The following is an 18,753-nucleotide window of genomic DNA, read 5'->3' as shown; positions in this document are numbered from 1 at the left end:
CTAAAAGGAATTTACATTTCTAAAATCTAAAAGGAATTTACCTTTCACTTCCAAACGATATTTAATAGACCGAGACATATTCTTCATGGACTTCCCTGTACAAATATATTGCTGCGAGTCTTTCATTGTCACGTTGTGTATTTTCAAAATTGATCTATACGTGAATTCAGTCTCCTCTCGATCGATAAAGATTTTGTCTAAAGATTTCAACAAATTACTTTCGGTTCTTTCAATTCATCATTGATCTATACTTGTTTTAAAAATTAATTATTGAGAAGAAAATTGTTTAATACGTTATTAATGTGAATATCGAAAATAGAGTTACCAGATTGTACAATCAGTCCCTTTTCGCTGCTCCAATCGAAGGTGTCCGAATAATTGTAAATCGAAGCAGCACAGATCAGCTCCCATTCGTCGCCCTCTACCACTGTATTCTTCGTGGGAATAAAACCGAATTCCCCGACTACATCTAAAATATTTTCAATCACAGTATAGCTGTTAGAAAGTATGGCATAAGTATAGCAAAGTTCTATGCCATAAACGATGAGTGAGTAGAGAAGGCTTCGAAACATTTTGAGATGGAATCCAAGTAAAATCAAGGTCTACGTTCTTTCTAATAGTTGAATAAGTTACTATAAAACTGTAGATCTTCGTGAAAAACGAATATTTTTCAAATCTGAAAAAATGTGCTGCTTTTTCAACGATTTTCGTGAATAAATGAATTCTTTCAAGAATATTCTTTAATCATCTATATAAATTGTAAGAATGAAACATAAGAATGAAAAGAGCCATGTAACTTTCTTTTCCCCATGATTTTACTAACATGAAAATATTATGACAAGATTCATAAATTCTTCCAACGTCTTTAAAATTTGATATTTCAATTATCCATTTTTATCTAGAATAAAAAGTCAATCTCCCATCTTTCATTCAAAAATAAATTAAAGATCAACATCCTTGCACTAAGTAACCTTTTCGCGTGGTAATAAAATCTAGAAAGATGGTTTGAAAATAGTTTAAAACTTTATCTCTTTTCCAAACATCCCACGTTTGTATCTTTATCTCTACATGCAGGAGACTCCCGTGTAATTCTAGTTTCTATAACATGGATTCCTTTAACACGCCAAAAATTTTGCAATCACCGTTTCTACACATTATGGTTTATGACCCAACACGGTTTGTAATAAAATCCAAATGTGGAACGACGATATTAGAATGTAACTTCAGACGATTCAGACAATGATCAAAGATGAACGGTACAAAACAGTCATTCCGATTTATTTTCCAGTCATTCCAGTCGTTCCGATTTGGTTACGGAAGTTCTTAAATTCTTTCTTTCGATGAATTTATACGAAAAAAGATGTTGCTTTCAAACAAGATGACAATATAATCCGTGTTATAAAAAAGTAATTTTCTTCTGACATGATTTCCTATAACATGAATTTTTACAATCCGTAACGCATTATCGCGTTATGTGGGAGTCTACTGGAATGTAAAAAGCATAAGGTGACACCGTGAACAAACTGAAGATCCAAGAAACAATCACGGACTCTAGACAAAGTCGGTTTATAGTTGGGTTCATGTCCGCACATCGCGTCGTTTCAATGTACAGTAAATTCTCCCTAATTGACTCTCAGCTTGTACACAACAATGGGCAATTTAGGAAGAGAAGGTACGATTATTCGAACCTTGCGGCTCGTTTTTATAGTTACCGATTGTCAACAACTATAAAAACGAACTGCAAGGCTGGAATAATCATACCTTCTCTTCCCAAATTGTCCATTTTTGTTTCCAAATTGAGCGCCAATTAGAGAGAATTTACTGTACTGTATTAGGGACCATTTGAGAATAAATTGATGTCTCCATTACGTTCAAAAGACCCATACTATGTATTTTAGAATTTAAAGTGTATAGTATAGTAGTAGTAATAGTAGTAAAGTATATTTATGTCTAGATAATCTTATTGAACGCTAAATAAAAACTATTAAACTATTAAAATCTGCTCTTATTAAAAATTTGTCGAAGCAAAATAGTAAAAAGATACCATGAAACGAATGCTAAATGGAAGGAAAGATACATTTGTAACATGGAAATGTGATGAAGGTTTTATAATAATAACCTGACAATGAAATGATCATTGTCCAACAGGTCTACTTACCCCGCACAATTACACGATAAGCGACCTGTTGATCAGTAGCGATTTTGCACTTGTAGAAACCTCGGTCATGTGGCCTGACTTTGTACAGCGTAAATCCAAAGTTTGGATCGAAAGAAAATCGCAAGCCATCTTCTTTGAAATACTGCACAATATATTTTAATAAATGACATTTCGTAGATTAAATTCACATATTATCAACCGTGAAGTCTAAGCAATTATACATAACAAAGAACAATTTATCTTTTCAATGACTTGACAAAGGAATGCCAATCTTTTTCTTGACACATGTAAAATATCGTTCTTGAAAACTTTCCTAATATTCTATGTATTCAAGTTCCGAACAAATAAATATTATCTTCTTAGATAATTTGATGAAACGTTTTTTAGCTTCAATGTGGTGTTTCTTCATATTAGAAAATGTTTTAAGCAATCAAATACCAACTTGATTGTACCATGAAAGCCTGACTTCCGCTATCGGCGATGTTGGTCTACATGGTATGACAATGTTTTCGCCTTCAAATGCTACTAAAGTTTCAGAAAGTGGTAGTTCCCTATACCGAAACGTTTCAGCTGAAACATAATAGTTTAATTACTATATAGTTATATTACTATATTTAATTACTAGATATCATAGTACTTAATGGAATCTTCCTAGTTGGCACTGTGATTTTACGTAATTGTTGCATAAATATTAGTAGTTTAATAGAAATCTGAAATACACTCACAGTTTGTCTGAACAAACATGCCCCGAAAATTTGGGTCGGAATAATTACGTATGGTGATCTCAATTGTGTTATATGAGCAACTATAGAGATCAATGCTCCAAAAGACTGTATACAGTCCACGAAAATCGTACCAGTAGGTACCATTTTGATCTTGGGTTTTCTTCATTTCGGTGTGTATTGAATTGTAGACATGTAACGAACCCTCCTATTAAAGCATATGTATGTTACAATCACTTTCATTACTTTGTGGTGATAATATTATCATATTATTTCATTGCTTACATCAATTACGTTAATGGGATACATGAAGAAAATGTTTGCCAGATCGGAGCATAGTAGCCGTAAAGGCAAAGACTCGCCTTCTTTTCTAATAGTTTGGACAGTTGCCGGTGCTATACTTCGTTTTAGAGCCGTTGATTCTGGAAACAAGCAAAAGAAGTTTATTCGATTAATGACAAAATGTAATTAATTGCTACGATGCATGTAGTAGATTAAATAAATAAATAAATTTTCACAAATAATTTTTTCGTTCGTTCGTTTCCAAATATTATCCCAGCAATAACACTATACTGTGGTTAATAGTAATTATACGAATAAGAGACGAATAAAAGTTAGGTGGGTGATCATAATAACGTAAATACGTAGTGATTTATGCGTAAACGTATCCACACGAAGCAATTTATAGGATATCCGGTAGCTGGGACAGATGTCAGCATTATTTGGATTGCTTCGAATAAATATTTATCCAAGATAATTATCCAACTGAATTCCTTTTGGTCGAATATTTTATTCGAATAATTCGAATAAGTAAAATGGAAAAAATAAATTGATAAACTATGAAAGAACATTTTACATTCTATCATTTTTATTCGTATAAATTTGTATCTAGATAAATTTGTATTCGATTGAACATTTATTTGATAGTGTCGAATAAAAATTTTGCCCAACTTTAGTCTGGGATAGGAGGTCCAGTGTTCTCATAAATCCCTAAAAGTGATTCGCGATCTTACTTACCGAATGGAGATACATACAGGAAAATTCAGAGGTGCCTCAAAGGTTTATCGTTCAATACAAACTAGTTGTAAATATTTCAGGAACATCGAATGTTTCATTTAACATATACATAAAGCTACGAGAGTCTTTATTTGACAACATTTTCGTATGAAGAACATATTTTAAAGTAATCTACTTTAAATTGATTTTCACACACTATAGTGTCAATACTTATCTAATTACATTCAACTTTCATTATTTTGTCGTTTTCTTGCAGGAATCGGTTTATACCATAGTTTTTAAGTGAGAAAAATAAAGTATCACTTTTGCCTTAGTATGTGCGAGGAATGCGTGCCTGCGTTTGTGTACTAAGGAAGTGCTTTCTTTCCTCTACAGATAGCACACCTTATCAGCTATCAGACTCGTTTCACGAGGCAAATAAGTACATGTAGAAATGAATTAACAGCACAGAGTTTGTCCATGGTGTCCGTTGTTCGTTTTTCAACAATAATTCACATTGCGAATTGCATAGTTTTATTAGAAATCAAAACATTTTATGGCTTCCCCGTAACAATAAATGCGAAGCAAACATATCTACTTGAAACTGTTTTCATCTCAGAATTGATAAAATTTTTTCAGTTGATTGTATTTCTAAGCAACCTTATATATACTCAACTCTTTTATTCGTATTTGAGATTGTAACTCCAAGCCTACTTCAAAAGCCTACATATTTATCTAATTATCTACTCATTGATTTGTTAAAGATCATGGCATACATCAGGCCTACCCTATATGTATTTGCACTGTGCCCTGTAAGGCTAAAATATCCTCGAGTCTACATTGTATTCTATTGTACAATTTCAGCGGTCTAACTGGGAAGAATTCTATCATAACTTCTCTGAAGTTCGCAAGGCCTGATTGACTTTCGTTGTGACCTCTACGATGATACTAGAACGAGACAATTTTTGTTTCTTGTATATCTTCATTTACTTTCATTTCTCTAGACTTTAATATTAGTAAAATACAACTCTAGTTACATTTAGAAAAATTAATATCATTCTTGTTTAGTGAATCACAAGTCAGAGTTGTGATTCATGGATCTACTAAATAAGAATGATTTCGTGTAATGCAAGGAGTTAAATACAATCAATAATGCTTTCATTTTATTCGATAACAGTAACTGCAATAGCATGATCGAATGTTTCAAAATTTGTTTACAGATCATCTAGTAAATTAGTCTTTCCAACGTCTCAAAAATATTCAAGTGGTACCGTTAAATTTCGAAATAGTTGCTTAATTTTGAATTCAGTTAAAGTTTCTTCCCGAAGCGACCTATGTTTGTGTGTGTATGAATTAATCAAAATCTTCTAGTTTACACTAGTGTGTAACACGTGTCCTTGCATGTAGAATATTTACAGTAAGGTGATCATACGAGGAAGCTGCGATAAGAAGCGGGCTGCCAGCAAAGGGTAAGAAAGGACGAGTGTCTCCATCGAAATAAGCTACCATGCATAGAAATGCAATGGGAATAGTATCCAATTTTCTGCATCGTTGTTTAGATGAACATAGAAATATAAAATCACAAACAGGCATAGCCGTAGTTACCTCTACAAAGTTGTGAGATAAGAACGACAGCAAGGAAAAATAGTCGGTGGCGGCACTGCATTTTTCTGTGGTGTCCTTTTCGTTGCTTCTTTTTCTCGGTCTCTCTCTTTCAGTAATCGACGATTTAATCACAAATCTTAAAGTCTTTAGATGTTTGACAAGACACTAGGGAACGACATCGCACGGGTACCTCGGCTTCTAGAAGCGCGTCACTGAACGAACGAATTATAGTAACCTTTCCAAGACCTGACCGCACCCTGGCAATCCTTTGACCACGACTTATCGACGACGACATCATCTTAATCATCGTTCTTCTTTATTTCACACAACACTTGAAGCTGACCGCAACTACTTATATTCACCTCGCAAAGTATGTTCACGCCTTTTTAAACAGAATAACTTTTTCAAAATTGGTTCAAAAGACTTGACTATCTTTGAGATGTTAGATCGACTAGTTTCCTAAGGATTGAGTATGCAAAAAGATTTTTAGATTGCACTTGATTGGGATGATAAAAAATTAAGAACTGTTGTCTTTTCAACTTTTTAATCTAAGCCTGTAATGAAAATTTGAAAAATGTATTTTATAGATCTCGGTAACTTATATGCATGCTGAAAATTTCATCGAAATCGATAGACTCACGGTCAAGCTACAGCCACTGAAACATGTAAAAATTACTTGTTTTTGGTTGAAATTCGTGAGATTTTGCGATCTTTAATTGCTTACAGCTCACGTGAAGGTCAACCGAGTTCGATAAAATTCAGCCTTCTTATAAGTTATCGAGATCTGCAAAATGCATTTTTTAAATTTTCGTTATGGGCTCAGATGAAAAAGTTAAAAAAATATATTTTAATTTTTTTATCATCTCACACACACACAATCAATTGTAATCTAAAAAACATTTTGTATACTCGTTGCACAGAAAACTGGTCGGTTTATCATCTCAATAATATTCAACTCCTTTGAACCAATTTTAAAAATATTATTCTGCTTGAAAAGGCGTTAACGTACTTTCCGAGACGACTGTACTTTTGTCAGTGTGACTCACTAAGGCCTGACTCACAGTGGTAGCTTTCCTCAAATGTTGATCTCAATTAATAATTTTATTCGATTTTTATGAAAATCGACATTCGTATTGTTTTGACGTTGCTGAATATGCTATAAAAAATGCGAAATACGAAGTGAAAAATTAGACACCACTTATATAAGCATTGCTTTTAATTCATTTTTTGAGAATAATATTCCCATCACCATTCTGTAGACCCATTTTGACAGTATACAGGGTGTTAGAACGGCGGACGTAAAATACCCTGCCGTGAAGGGGTGGATCTAACTACAAATTATTATATCGTATCTTAACATCCAATACAAACAAGAAAATTGCCTGCGCGTTTATTTTTAAAACAAAATTACAAATGTACACAGGCCGTCGAATCGCGACTGCTATGTGAAAAGTGCAGAAAACCCTTTTTCGAATGCGGTTAATACTATGTAACGTTCGGAGAATTTTCCGACGTGTTTTTTCTTACTCCTTCCTAAAGGCGTTTGCCAGGCTGACACCAGCCGGTGGGCTTCGCTCTGAATATCGTGAGTCAAATACCTTCAAAAGAATACGAAAACGAATCTTCTGGAACGGGGACATATATGAACACATCCACTACCATTTTTTAAGGAAATTTTGGGTATATAAAGGCCCCAAGTGCCCCATATAAGGGCCCCAAAAGTATATATATATATATATATTCATTAAAGCTACTGCCATTATTTAGTTTATTCTTTAATAGAAGTTTATAGTTCAGAAGTGGGATACACTCGCGTGTTGAGTATCGACCTGATTATTCGAAAATCGTCTTCGAGTGAATGATAAGTGAATTTGACAAAGTGGTATAAGGTCGTGAGATGTCGAAGGAAGTCGGTAAGAGACGATCAGAGTCGCCGGACAATTATGAAGCCGAATTATCGAGTCGATATCATAGGCAGCGGTCTCGGAGTTCACGGGAAATGGAGAAACGTAGGGACTCGGTTACGGGACCACAGCCATCCACCCACAGGAACCGATCTAGAGAAGGACGATCGGACGGAGGAAGAAGCTCGAGTATGGATGACGGTACCTCGGGGATTGGTGAGTCCGATTTTGCGAAATTGACGGCAGCTCTGACGGACGCTATTCGAGCAGGCTCTAAACGTGCTAAACAGGTCACGAATGATAAGATCATTCCGGGTTTTGATCCTGAGGTTACAGACGCGTCGGTGCTGGAATGGCTGCGAAAGATTAACGAATTGGCAGTAGTTTGCAATTGGGAGGAGACAGATAAGGTTTTTTACGCAGTAGGTAAATTGCAAGGGATTGCCAAACAGTGGTACGATAGTCTTACGAGTCCTCCTTTGGTGTGGGACGTGTTTTCGGAACTGATTAGCACTCAATTTGCCGGGGAGGAGAATTTTGGCAAACTTTTAGAAGTTGCAGTCGGGTACAAAAGTGTGCCGGGGCAAAGTTTGCAGGCATATTGTTTTGAGAAACTAAAAAAAATTAACAAACTAAATCTGGTCTTACCAGAAGAGAAGTTAGTTGAGTGCGTGGTGTATGGCATTCATGACGACCATATTAGAATGAATCTAATGAATCTAGCCAAGAAAAAAACAATTCCGGAACTAATGAACTGTTTAGATTTGCTTACGATTGAACTATCCAATAGATCGAATGTTACCAAAGGGAAAAGAGATTTCTCTGACCGGGAAGGTAGATGGAATAAAGCGAGACGAATCGAATCGGGTGTATGCTTTCGCTGTGGGAAAAAGGGGCATATAAAGTATAATTGTCCACTAGATATAAAAAGAACGACAGATATTGGCAAGGGCGCGGGGGTAAGAAATTCCGTGGGAACAGATGGAAATGGTGCTTTAGAAAAAGGTAGAACTGGTGTGAAATGTGGGTACTGTGGTATATTGGGCCATACAGACAGTAAATGCTATAGGATGCTACGTAAGGAAAACGCAGGGAAAGGAAAGAGTGAGAGAGCATGACTAGACAAGGAAGGGGCATCGGTGTCGGGCGAAAATGTTGGGAACCATCGGGCTCAAGCATTAGAGGTGAAGGTCGATCCTTTGGTTAAATCTTTAAAGAAATGTGTGGTAGAGTCTAGGGAGAAAACATGCACAATTGATTTAGGGAGCGAATGTTCGATAATTCGGGAAAGCTTCGCACGCCAGTTAAATTTGACGTTGAAAGACACCAATAAGGTGTTGTCCGGTTTCAATAATTCGGAAGTGGTCCCCATTGGACGCTCTAAAATCAGTATATTTATTGACAATATACCGTTTAAAGTTAGGGTGTTGGTCGTAGCGGACGATCAATTGTCAAAAGAAATTATTATTTGCAGAGATGTATTAAACAAAGCGGGGACCCGAGCGATAACCGATTCTTCGGGTGTTACGTTCACATGTGGTGGTTATCGCAGAGAAGTGTTGGAGATAAACATGACTTGTTATGGTGAAAGAAGATCGATAGTGGAGACAGATATCTGCTGCGATAGTAGTGTTGGAGATAAAAGTCGATTATTGGAGTTAATAAATGAATACCGAAATTGTGTAGCGCTAAATCATAACGAATTAGGTCGGACCTCGGTAACAGAACTAAAAATTGAACTATTAGATGATGAACCGGTCTTTCATAAACCTTATCGTCTCTCACAGGCCGATAAGGAAATAGTTCGTAACATAGTGGCGGAATTGGAAATGAACGATATAATTCGGCCGAGTAAGTCGCCCTACGCTAGTCCGGTAGTACTCGTAAAAAAGAAAACTGGAGACACGCGTGTGACAATAGACTACCGGGCCTTGAACCGAAAGACCAAACTTATGAAGTTTCCGTTGCCAATTATTGAGGATCAGATTGATCAACTATTCGGGAAGAAAGTATTTACGTCTCTCGATTTAAAATCGGGATTTTATCAATTGCCTATACATCCCGATTCGATAGAGAAGACGGCGTTCGTTACCCCAGATGGACAGTGGGAGTTTTTGCGTATGCCGTTTGGCTTGGTTAATGCTCCTTCAGTTTTCCAGGCGATGATAAAAAGGGTAGTGAAAGAACTAGCTCTGGTATACATCGACGATGTATTAATAGCATCTGAGGGTTTGGAGGAGGCATATGAACAACTAAAAGCAGTCTTGAAGGCTTTGGACACGAACAATTTAACATTAAATTTGGCTAAATGCAGGTTTTTCCAATATAAGATTGATTATCTGGGTCGCGAGATTTCGGAGGAGGAATTGCGGCCGGGGTTGTATAAGATAGAGGCGGTTTCAAGAGCTGCCGAACCACGGAATGTGAAGGAGGTTTGACCATTTTTGGGCCTCGCTGGTTACTTCCGTAGATTCATTCAGAATTTTGTCTGCGAGGTTGCTCCGTTAACAAAGTTGTTGCGCAAGAACGTGCCCTGGGAATGGGGAACGAAAGAATCTGAAGTTGTTAAAGAGGTAAAACGGATTTTGGTCGATAGGCCAGTGTTGGCAATCTACAGTCCATCTTTGACTACAAAGGTTCACACTGATGCGAGCGCGATTGGTCTGGGTGCAATTTTATTTCAGAAGCATGGCGGGGTAGCTTTGAAAACGTTCAGGGTTTATCTTCTAGGCATTAAATTCACGGTAATAACGGATTGTAGTGCTGTGAGGGCTACTGCAGCTAAGAAAGACACTGGTGGATATATATGCAGGACTTCACGTTCGATATTGTTTATCGCCCGGGCACTAAGTTGGCTCATGTAGATTATTTGAGTCGGAATCCTGTAGAATGTTGCGCAATTGATATCACTGAGGCAGAGTGGATCAAGGTTGCTCAGTTGCAGGATCCCAGTCTCGAAGTGGTCCGAAAAATTCTCGAGTCGAAAGATATACAGCCGGAGACTAAGCAGTACTTCGACAAGTATGTACTAAAAAAAGGAGTCCTGTTTCGAAAAACTGAAAGGGGTTGTACCTAGTATGTCTCGATTTCAGGTAGTAAGATATTGTCACGATGAACAAGGGCATTTCGCGGTCGATGGAACGTTAGACAAAGTGCGGGAACATTATTGGTTCAAGGGGATGAGAAGGTTCGTCACAAAGTATGTTAAAGCGTGCCTAAATTGTTTATATTATAAGAATCCCGGTGGGAAAAAGCCAGGATTATTACATCCAATAGAAAAAATAGCTGTGCCATTCCACACCGTGCATCTTGACCACGTCGGGCCTTTTGTTCGTAGTCAAAAAGAGAATACCCAGGTTTTAACGGTCATTGATGGATTCACTAAATTTTGTATACTTGACCCTGCTCGTAACACTTCATTCAAGAACGTTTTACGCGTGCTGAGTCAAGTAATTGCAATTTTTGGGGTACCATCTCGCGTCATTACCGACAGGGAATCGGCTTTCACCGCAAAATCGTTCGAAGCTTTTTGCGTTGAACATGGCATGAAACATGTATTGAATGCGGTGGCTACACCACGGGCACTATTAATTGTACTATTAATTAATAAGCGCTATTAATTGTACTACCAATAGGACCACTCGCAAGTCTCCGACGCAGCTGCTGTTTGGATTTAAGCCACGTAGTTTGGCAGGGGCCAAATTATTAGCGGAAATCCAGGATACGCTGGATCAGTTGGACCTGCAGAAAATGCGTGAAGCCGCAAAAGCTGCCACGGATGCGGATCAGGAGAGGCAGAAAAAACGTTTTGACGAGCGACAGGGGAAAGCCGAAAGCTACTGCCTGTAGCGAAAGGGCCGTTCAAGGTGACTGCGGTCCTACCTGACGACCGATATGAGGTTCTCGATCTTCGGGACATGAGGAAATCGCGTAATAGTCGTACTGTGGTCGCTGTTGACAGTATGAAACATTGGGTTACGTTTGATGCCACCCAGTAGACGACGGTGAGTTGGCAGTGGGCAGCTTCTAGTGCAGGATTCTGTGCAGTAGTACTTGGTCGGAGTATGTTACCCTGAGCAGTAATTTCGGGTCAGAATTACTTGTGCGTGACGGGTGCATGCGAGGTCGGGACCCAGGTCGAGTTCGGATTGTCTTAGGGTAGGGAGTCGTCGACCCTATCTGGTAAAGAGGTTCGAGCGGAGGCTATGACATGAGGTCGAGTTCGGATCATTCCTAGAGTAGGGAGTTGTCGACTCTATTAAAAAGATTTTATTTTAAAATGAAAACAATTGATACGAAAAAATTATACTTATAAAATTTTATTTGTCATTTTAAAAAATGATTTTAAACAAGAGCTATTCTGGATCTTAGATTCTTTGACACTATTACCAGAATTTGTAACTACATTAATTCAGTAAGCAGCGACATATTGTAGGAAAGTACTCAAATCAGACGTTCGTATTTTAATTTGGTAAGTTTGCTTGATATTTTCTTAACTACTTATATTGTTCAAAAGAGCTCTATAGACCGTCAAATAAGTAAGTAAATAAATAAATAAAATAAATAAATAAGTAAGTAATGTACATTCTATGCATTCAATAATGCTTTTTGTCAATTGGAGATAGAGTAATATTAAATCGATGCGTTATTCCACAGGAGTCACTGGCTCATGGTATTGTTAGATCTATTGGAAAGTACTGTTCACTTTTTATATGAAGTTTCTATTTATACAGGGTGTCCCACAATTATTTTAACAGCCGAAAATGAGGGGTAGCTGAGGTCATTTGAAGTAACTTTTTCCTTTGCGAAAATGCAATCCGCGGCTTTGTTTACGAGTTATTAACGAAAAACACTGGCCAATGAGAGGTGACGGTGCGAGAGAGAGGGTCCGCGAGAGAGTCCGCAGCACGAGGCTTTGACAGAAGGTCGGGACGGACTCGAGCCGCGATCGAAGTATTGAACAAGTCACGAAGCGAGAACTTTCCGGATTTTTTTAACTACATAACAGTGATATTTTTAAGAAAAACGCTGTTCACCTTTACTTTAGAACGTCTGAAGAATATTCACTAATTTTTCGGACTCGAAATAATATGTAGTTTAACCGTGACAGCTGTTTTAATTTTCTGGTGTGCATGACACCTCGTGTGTACCATATGAAATTTTTATGCAAGGTGTACAGTGAAGATTAACAAAGTTCGTAAATGATATTTTAATTTAAATAATTCCGTGTACGAACAGAATTCAACGAATGATTCGCAAAGCTGATTTAATAATAAATAATCGCGTTAAGGTACGTAAAGGATTTGTTTTTTAGAGAAATATGAAAAATATTATCGATAAGAAACTCACCCATTTAGTTGAGGATGCATTTGCTGACTCGTACGTACTGACCTCGTACAACGAACAGCTGATCCCAGGTCGATGACCGCAACATTCGAGGGATACTGTCGGTGGAACCTCTGGTATGGTTATTTGCGAAGTTCACTTACACTGCACTGTCACCAAACACTGATCAGTTATTTAATCACTGATAATCCGAATCACTTGTGGATATTTAAGAAAGATCACTGAGACTCGTTCGCGGATAATCGTTTATTCGACGCGTTCGTTCGGAAGTCGACGTTTCACTGCCGAAAAATTCAGGCCTTGACTGTGGGTCCTTGTTGTTCTTCGTTCGGCCGTCCGAGGAAATGACACTCGATACCATTTTCTTCGCACGGCCATTAATTATGTTCTAAGAGCGCAGGGTGACAGCGGGTCGGACACAGTTTACGTCTGGGCATATCTTGTTTATTTCATTTGGCGGTACCCTGCGCTTCGAAGAAAATAGTATCGGGTGTTATTTCCTCGGACGGCCGAAAGACGAACGACAAGGGCCCACGGTCGAGGCCTCGATTTTTTGGCAGTGAAACGTCGACTTCCGAACGAACGCGTCGAATAATCGATTATCCGCGAACGAGTCTCAGTGATCTTTCTTAAATATCCACAAGTGATTCGGATTATCAGTGATTAATTAAGTGATCAGTGTTTAGTGACAGTGCAGTGAAAGATCAGCTGTACGTTGTACAAGGTCAGTGCCCTTCGACATCATGAATTTCAGCCAGCAAATGCATCCTGAACTAAATGGGTGAGTTTCTTACTGATAATATTTTTCATATCTCTCTAGTAAACAAATCCTTTACGTCCCTTATTTATTAATAAATCAGCTTTGCAAATCATTCGTTAATCTTCACTGTACACCTTGCATAAAAATTTCATATGGTACACACGAGGTGTCATGCACACCAGAAAATTAAAACAGCTGTCACGGTTAAACTTTATATTATTTCGGGTCCGAAAAATTAGTAAATATTCTTCAGACGTTCTAAAGTAAAGGTGAACAGCGTTTTTCTTAAAAATATCACTGTTATGTAGTTAAAAAAATCCGGAAAGTTCTCGCCTTGTGACTTGTTCAATACTTCGATCGCGGCTCGAGTCCGTCCCGACCTTCTGTCAAAGCCTCGTGCTGCGGACTCTCTCGCGGACCCTCTCTCTCGCACCGTCACCTCTCATTGGCCAGTGTTTTTCGTTAATAACTCGTAAACAAAGCCGCGGATTGCATTTTCGCAAAGGAAAAAGTTACTTCAAATGACCTCAGCTACCCCTCATTTTCGGCTGTTAAAATAATTGTGGGACACCCTGTATATGAAATTATGAAATATCGATAAAAAACAAAATAATGTTACTGCAATTTTATTTTCCAAGCATTCACCACATAGGATAACAATTGTAAATACTAAATAGTTAATCTTTTCCAGATTAACCAGATTAGTAATTGTATCTTTATTAATATTTAATTAAAATATTAATATTCGATACCACGTAAATTAGGGTGGACCTTAGTTACTCTTGGTGAAAAATTTTTCTGTTATTGACCCCGCCAATTTCTGCCATTTAGTAAAAAAATTCTATAAAAAATGAAGTCGATCGGTCCACGGGAAGACGTGTCACATCGGCTTTGTTTATGCAAAAAATATAAATTCCATTAAAAATGGGAAAAATATAGATTTTAGCACGTTATTTGACTACTAAATGTTACTTTAGACTAATATCTATAATTGTAACAGAAAAAGTAATTTATTAACAACTCAAATAATTTGAACAAATAATTTAAACAAATATTACAATATTTTTTATATACATATAATATAAATAATACTAATGCTATCTTTATTTTTTGTACAATTTAATTGTATGCAACTTTGTAAATATTATTATTTATTATAAGTTTTAATTCGATATTTTCTTATTTACTGTAGAGTAACGCTGTTTATATTCAGTTACAATTTGCGTGTGTGTAAAATATCCTGTTTTTCTTTTTCGTCCTTAGTAATACAAGTTAGATACTCTTTCATCAATTTTACTGCTCGCTCAGCTGTGTTATTAACAATCTGTAAATTCCCTACAATTCTTGTTGCCGCAATATAATTTTCATCTTTTTTTAAAAATTTCAATGTTTGTGTACAAACAAAATTATCTATGCTAATATTTATGTATTGTTCGATGTCTAACCGAGGAGCTATGGCAGGCACTGTTCTGCGTATCCACGCAAGTATATATTTGTTTATTAAAAAAATTCAAAACTTTGAAGCCCTAAATTTTCCACACTAGTGTAGCGTCTCAATGAATCTTGTATATAGGATTAAGTTTTCCGAACATTTCTTGTAACTATGCTGCACGCTCTGAATGATAATTATGTCATCTTCGAATGGATGTTCTATTTATTATTAAATCAGTTAGGTCGTGGCCTAAACCTTCTGCCGCAGCCATAACGATTCGAACTGCATCATGGTCACTTATTCTACAAGAATTTATAGCAGCTAATAATTTTGGGGTTAATAACCATTTGCTTTCCTCGTCTTTTCTTAGGGTTACTCGCCCCAGATATGTCGCAGTCTAATGCCTCAGTGTCCTCACCGTCGGATACCTGAGACTTCCTGTTCTCACCTTTTTTGTAGATCATTTCGGCGATTCGCGGTTTTGTAGAGCTTTCGCCATTTATTATAAAGTTTCTCCACTTTAGTTACACAATCCGATTTTTGTTTTAAAGGAATTCTCGCATTTTCCCAGAAAATGCTTTAATTACAAAAAACTTCTTTAATTACTAACATCGAACTATCACGTAAATTTAAATTGACTTTTCGCTTATTGTAGAACAACACACACAAAACTCGTCCGTTGCTTGGTAACTTAGCACCAACAATTTGTGATTCATAATGATCCAATGAGAATAACTTATCACTGCTTTTTGTCTCCATTTTATTTGACTCACTGTATTATTTCCAATGCGAACTGTACGAAGTTTCGGCCTTGACTGAAGCGAGTTTTCTTGTTGAAGAGCATAGGAAAAGTATAAACATAAAATAGTGGAAAGTTTTTAAGGGACTTAAACATAATAACTCCGGAAATCAGTTTATTAGGCGAAAGATTCGTAAATAATCGCAGTAAGCTAAACCGTGCTGACAGGTACTTACATTTCATAGTGTAGTACTCTCGTACTCATATACGCTTAGACTTTCTAATACACTATTCAAACTTATAAGTAAATATTGTTATCAAATAGCCAAGAAATGATATTTTTATTATATAATAATAATTTTTTCAGTGATAACGTTTAAATGGAGTTACAAATAGAATTGGAATAAAATTAAAGAAATTTTGAAACTTCAAGTCGTTTGTGACACGTCTCCCATACTGCCTATACACCTCTGCTTTTGCAGAAATTATTTTTTTTATCAAATGAAACAAATCTAGGGGGTCGCATGAAAAAAATGCGATGGTAAAAAAATAAGGTCCACCCTAATGTACATGTTAAAATAATCTACAGGGTATCCCAAAAATGTCTCGCAATCCGAAAGTGTGGAGTTCCTCAGGTCATTTGAAGCAACTTCTTCCTTTATAAAAATTTTCTCCGAGGCACCGTTAACGAGTCATTAACGAGAAACAGTGACCAATGAGAGGCGAGCTCAGCTGGCGCGACGCGACCGAGCTAATGAGCGGAACTAGGCTTCGTGCGCTGGTTGGCTGGGTCGCCCGCATCAGCCGTACTCGATTCTTATTGATCACTGTTTTTCGTTAATAACTCGTTAACGGTGCCTTGGAGAAAATTTTTGTGAAGGAAAAAGTTGCTTCAAATGATCTGAAGAACCCGCCATTTCTGGATTGCGAGACATTTTTGGGACACCCTGTATATTGTAACACGACACAACGGGACAGTTTGCCAAGAAAAAGTAAGGGAATCTTGTTCCGATCGGAGAATTTCGCAAGACTTATTTTGGTTTAAACTCCCTTTATTTAATAATGATTTCTGAGTGTGTTGATGGTGATAATAGATCTCAGTAGGCGCACGTTTTGAAAGGATTTGAGCTGGTGCATGTTTCTGAAAATATCTGAGCTGGTAGACGTTTCTGAAGAGAGAGTATATAATATAACATTATATACGTTTTTCGTTGTTACGGCTGCATATATTAAGAGAAAACTATCATAATTGCACGAATAAACTAAATATTGCATTACGTAATACAATGGCTATCCGATCAAGATCACACAAGAGACTATGTACGGATTCATACTACGAATTATTCCACTAGGAAGCATATAATGACAATGACGCTTATTGGGTTAGACCAATGGGATATATATATATATATATATATATATATATATATATATATATATATATATATATATATATATATATCAAGTTCACACAAGGGACTAGCGGCCGCTAGCAAATTCAAACATCTGCCTTCCTAATCTTCTTTCCTAAACTTTTCCTTTACGACAGCTCTAATAAATACCAAATGTGCAGCAGAACTCCTGTCCTTCCCTAATCCTAAAAAAAACTCCCTCAAATACACTCCCAATAAAACAATTATCCGAACTTTCGCGCATCTCGACTCGCACAGACATTTCCTATCTTCCCCTTCCAAGAGAATTTCATCTTTTCCCTTCGTATGACTGTCCTCGCAATCACTATAAAAAGGCAAAAAGCAACTCCGCACCGTCAGTTAGTTCAGTCACTCAAGTTGAGTCAGATACCCCAGTCGGTCCGGCCAGTCCCAAAAACTCTGCACATCTCCACACTCCGCTAGCCACGCCCGCGCACGCTCATAGACAAGAATAAATACTATCAGTAAAGGCAAAACACACACACACACACACACACATCCTGATTTATTTACAATCCTCGCTAAAGGACTATGTACGCTAAGCCCAAGTAGGGCTTTCATATCTTTCTGCAATAGTTTACGACGTGTACACGTCAAAGACGTAACAAAGGCCAAAATCGCGTAGGAAAGATTATCTAAAGCCTACGAGAACAGGAGCTCGTCACATATTTTAATTTTAATGAGAGCAATATTTAAACCAGATTATGCGAACTACGAAAATATGAACCAATATGTGTCAAAGGTTCTCAATTTGTTTCAAAAGCTTGCAAATATCGGTAGTCGAATAGAACACAAGTTACTCGTTGTTATACTTTCAGCTGTTTTACCATCGAAATATGAAACGATAGTGATGGCTCCCGATGGTCTACAAGTACAAGTCACAACGGAACATGTGAAAAGTAAACTATTACAGGAAGATATGAAAGCCCTACTTGGAAATAATTTGTAGTGGAGAATTTACAATAAAGCAGCAACAGGAACATTAGAATAAAAAGAGATTTCAATTTCAGATGAAAGTTATAAAATGTTATGGTTGTGGAGAAATAGGCCATACGAAGACAAATTGTAGAAATTTACAGCCAGAAATTCAAAATCTTCAAAGGGTCGAATGAATCATAACTGGGGCTTATTAACTGCTTTAATGGCGAATGTAACAAAAAATGAATGGTACATCGACTCGGGAGATTACACAGCAGGAGCTGTCACGATTGCAGATAGTAAAATTATTCGCACTGCGGAGAGCGGAAACGTAGATATAAAAGCCAAAGGTTAGTCTAAAAACAAATCTAATACCAATGTTTTACAAAAAATCCGATTCCAAAACGAAGGGAGAAGTATTGGTGACAGGAACTGACGTAAACGGATTATATCAATTAGACATAGAACCGTTACTACGCATTGTATATAATGTCGTAAGGAACCAACCAACTCAAAGCTTTGACATGAAAGACTTGGCCACCTAAATAATTGTAGTATGACTTTGTTAAGGAAAGGCATGGCAATCGGGATCGAATAAAATGAGTCCAGTAAGAAACCATATACATATAGCCTGCATCAATGGAAAATAGACTAAATTCCCGTTCAATAGTGAAGATCGGAAGAGAGGAGATGATTTTTTATGAATTCTACGCGCCGATCTTTGTAGTCCATTCCCATAA

At 37.0% G+C, this 18,753-nt stretch overlaps 1 protein-coding gene across 7 annotated transcripts in view; it reads right to left on the bottom strand.

Moving 5' to 3' along the window:
* LOC143262203 (neural cell adhesion molecule 1-like) overlaps window positions 1-18,753 on the bottom strand; it is a 55,954-nt gene that overhangs the window by 16,187 nt on the left and 21,014 nt on the right. For 4 of the 7 annotated variants that reach the window (XR_013036108.1, XR_013036109.1, XR_013036107.1 and 1 more), the window contains exons 1-7: window positions 5,482-8,770; window positions 3,166-3,302; window positions 2,884-3,088; window positions 2,601-2,728; window positions 2,159-2,300; window positions 326-469; window positions 42-197 (exon numbers count right to left, since the gene is read on the bottom strand). Coding sequence is in view for 4 of the 7 variants with exons in the window: in XM_076528070.1 (XP_076384185.1) it covers window positions 42-197; window positions 326-469; window positions 2,159-2,300; window positions 2,601-2,728; window positions 2,884-3,088; window positions 3,166-3,302; window positions 5,482-5,542 (973 nt within the window). In the remaining 3 variants the exon portion in view is untranslated. Of the gene's footprint in view, window positions 1-41; window positions 198-325; window positions 470-2,158; window positions 2,301-2,600; window positions 2,729-2,883; window positions 3,089-3,165; window positions 3,303-5,481; window positions 8,773-18,753 lie in introns of those variants that run through there. The other 3 variants (XM_076528071.1, XM_076528073.1, XM_076528072.1) reach the window with 2 other exon arrangements.

Source organism: Megalopta genalis, unplaced genomic scaffold, assembly GCF_051020955.1.
Source record: "Megalopta genalis isolate 19385.01 unplaced genomic scaffold, iyMegGena1_principal scaffold0095, whole genome shotgun sequence".
Taxonomy (NCBI): Eukaryota; Metazoa; Arthropoda; class Insecta; order Hymenoptera; family Halictidae; genus Megalopta; species Megalopta genalis.
This window is presented reverse-complemented; position numbering and strand designations above follow the sequence as displayed.